At 37.0% G+C, this 3,418-nt stretch overlaps 1 protein-coding gene across 1 annotated transcript; it reads left to right on the forward strand.

The window, feature by feature from the left end:
• Positions 1-258: 258 nt before the first annotated feature.
• LOC101659785 (olfactory receptor 7G2-like) lies at positions 259-2,068 on the forward strand. The gene is made up of 2 exons (XM_004714313.1): positions 259-395; positions 1,117-2,068. Exons 1-2 carry the CDS (start codon positions 259-261, stop codon positions 2,066-2,068), a joined length of 1,089 nt encoding a protein of 362 aa, XP_004714370.1.
• Positions 2,069-3,418: the final 1,350 nt, after the last annotated feature.

Here is a 3,418-nt window from a genome sequence, read left to right on the forward strand (position 1 = left end):
CTATAAAGAAGAGACTGGAATCCCACTGAGAAAGAATGATGGGCTCATTCTAAAGGAGCTGTGATATAGATGCATGCAGTTGGTCTCACAGGACTAGAGAATCAACAATGTTGCCTGCCCTGGGATGACACTAACAATAAATGTGTTAGCCTAATGAAGAGCTTTGATTATTGAACCTCCAGGGATATAAAGTGCTAATAATCTTCCTGGGGCATCTCATTTAAAGGGTTCTTTCTCAATAAGGAAGTAGAATACATGATGATATTCCCAAATATGTTCCTTCTTGCCCCTGGGTGTAATATTACTCATAGAAGCTGCGTCTTTCCTGAGGACAAACATTTCTTTTCTACATTCAGAGCAAAGACAAAACGTCATTCCTCACAGATGCCAGCCAGGTAACCTAAAGTTCCCTAGTTAATGCTTGGAAAAAAAGGCCAAGTGTTTTGCAACAGGTAGATCCAAGAGAATGATTTATGTGAAGAGAGTATAGGCAGGCAAAGACTGGAACCTAGATTCTCAGGAGTAACTTATTTCTCTGTCATTTTCTTAACATGTAACCTGTATCTTTACATGAATATGAAATTCATTCTGCTAGTCTCTTGCACAATATCCCAAATCTCAAAAGTTATTTTACTTTTTAGCATCAAGCTAAGCCTCCTCAAACATGATGAGTGTTTGAAAATACTATTTGACATTTAGTTGGATTCTGTGGCAGTGAAGGTAGAGAAGGATTTGCCCAAATTATCTTATCTTCTTGGTTCTTAGTGTATGTTTGTATTATTTTTATTCAATGGCTTTGATCCCTACAGAAGACATGGAGTCTTAGATTGAGTCATCAGGCTGCCTACCAAGCCTGGCTATTTCTAGAATTACTAAATATTTAAAATAAACATAAACCTCAGAATATAATAATGATATAACATAAGGTCTGCCTCCAATGGTTCAGTCGATGCTGAGTTCCAGGATCCACACATTTTAAAAAATCATTTGATTAGGGCCTAATACAACTGTTATCACAATCCATACATACATCAATTGTATAAAGCCTATTTGTACATTCTTTGCCCTCACCATTCTTAAAACATTTAATTTTATTACACCTAATCTTTTCAGCAGATTCATCAACTATCTAGAACCTAGAAACCAAACAGGTGTTTCAAAATTCCTTCTGCTGGGACTAACAGAGGATCCAGAGCTGCAGCCTCTCATCTTTAGGCTGTTCTTGATCATGTACCTGGTGACTGTCCTTGGAAACCTGCTCATTGTCTTGGCTGTCACCTGTGACTCTCACCTGCAAACCCCTATGTACTTCTTCCTCTCCAATCTGTCCTTGAATGATATCTATTTAAGCACAACTACCATCCCCCAAATGTTGATGAACATCCAGACACACAATGAGAGCATTACTTTTACTGGTTGCCTTTGCCAGATTTTCTTTGTTCTGGTTTTTTGTTCTTTTGAAAATTTTCTTCTAGGAGCAATGGCCTATGACCGCTATGTGGCCATTTGTTATCCACTGAGGTACACAGTCATCATGAATCCCTGCTTCTGCAGCCTGCTGATTCTGCTTTCTTGGGTCTTAAGTGTCATGGTTGCCCTACTCCACAGTCTGATGGTTTTGCGTCTGTCCTTCTGCACAGACTTAGAAATCCCTCAGTTCTTCTGTGAGCTTGCTCAGGTCCTCAACCTCGCCTGTTCCAGTACCCTCATTAATAACATCCTGATATATTTTTCAGCTTGCATGTTTTTTGGTGTTCCACTGTGTGGAATCATATTCTCTTACACTAAGATTGTCTCTTCTGTTTTGAGCATTCCTTCAGCTGATGGAAAGTACAAAGCTTTCTCCACTTGTGGGTCCCATCTCTCAGTAGTTTCTTTATTCTATGGGACAAGCGTTGGTGTGTACATCAGTTCTGTCTTTACACAGTCTTCCATAAGGACAGCAGTAGCCTCAGTGATGTACATTGTTGTCCCTCAAATGATGAATCCTTTTATCTACAGCCTGAGGAACAGAGACATAAAGGTAAGCTTGAGAAAACTTTTTGGTAGGATACTTTTCTTGGAGTGAATGTCTTAATCTTTACCAATTCACTAATTAGTGAGACTTTCCACTGGTCAACTATCCCTATGTGTCAGCATTAGTGTCAACCACACTCAGTTTCCTTATTTATAAGTTGGCATAATGATATTTTCTCAGTAGTTTTAGATGATTGCAAAATATTTGAATATTTGTCTATTTGAAATAGTCATTTTCAAGAATCTTATGGTGCTAATACTTAAGAGAGTCTTAGACAAAAATATGCTGAAAAAATAATCAGAGCCACCTGTTATTGTAAGACTTTAGAAATAGAGAATATACCAGAACAGAACTGTTGTTTGAAAAATGGTCACTTTGTCCTAGGAGTATTTTAACTAATAGTCTTCAAATGGTTATTGCACATGAAGATATAATTCCATACATTAAACCCCCAGAGATCAAACTTACTGTCCTACCTTGACTTATTAAGCATTTCAACAGAGAAATCAGAAGACATGTTTCCACTGGTTAAGTGCGATGGTTGCCCTGGACCAGTTGTGAGAATTTTTGTTTGTGTTTTGTGACACTATAATCTCCGGATTGCAATCAATGATATGAAACAAGAAAAATGAATTGTTGAATGCAAAACTGATCTTCTCTATGAACCTTTATAGATTTATAATAATTTTTTTTAAAGAGGAGGGTTGTAGCATTAAAGGAGGATGTACATTTAGTTCCATTTTGGGGGGCAAGGCACCTAAAGTATCTTCTAGTACTTGCTTCCACCTCTGATGTCCACGGACTTGTTCATATGGCAGAAACTCTGAGGGACAACTATTTAAAAACAAAAACAATTCCATGGAATGAATTATGATTCATAACAAACCTGTTTAGGATTGTTGCTGTAGTAAACCCTTATGGAAAAGATAGTTTCAACCTTCTCCCATGGAGGGCTACTGGGATTGAAATGTAGACCTTGCAGTCAGCAGTCCCATGCCTCCGTGACAATGCTAACAGAGGAACATCTGCAGGATGATATCTTTCAAAGTTTTTCTTCCAGATTTGGATGTATTCATGTCTCATACTAGTATATCATAGAAAAGCATATTTAGATTTCGAATATGAAAGGCCATTACACAATTTTAATCTTTAAAGTATCATGGACACATTCATATGTATAATGTGTCTGTATTTCTTTAAGAGTCACAATATAATGACAATAGCTAGATATATATTCATCAGCAGGTTATGTAAAAAAACATTATCCTTACCAAAACATCTATCTTATCAGTCTCTAAATTGGGTCATATTCCTCATTTCCAGTAACAATTTAAAAATTTTGCTTTCTGCCTTCCTTTAATGTTCTTTTATGAATTGAAACTGCCAGGATTTAAGATCATT

This window comes from Echinops telfairi, unplaced genomic scaffold (genome assembly GCF_000313985.2).
Source record: "Echinops telfairi isolate 266 unplaced genomic scaffold, ASM31398v2 ScPeMD7_7459;HRSCAF=8497, whole genome shotgun sequence".
NCBI classification, from domain to species: domain Eukaryota; kingdom Metazoa; phylum Chordata; class Mammalia; order Afrosoricida; family Tenrecidae; genus Echinops; species Echinops telfairi.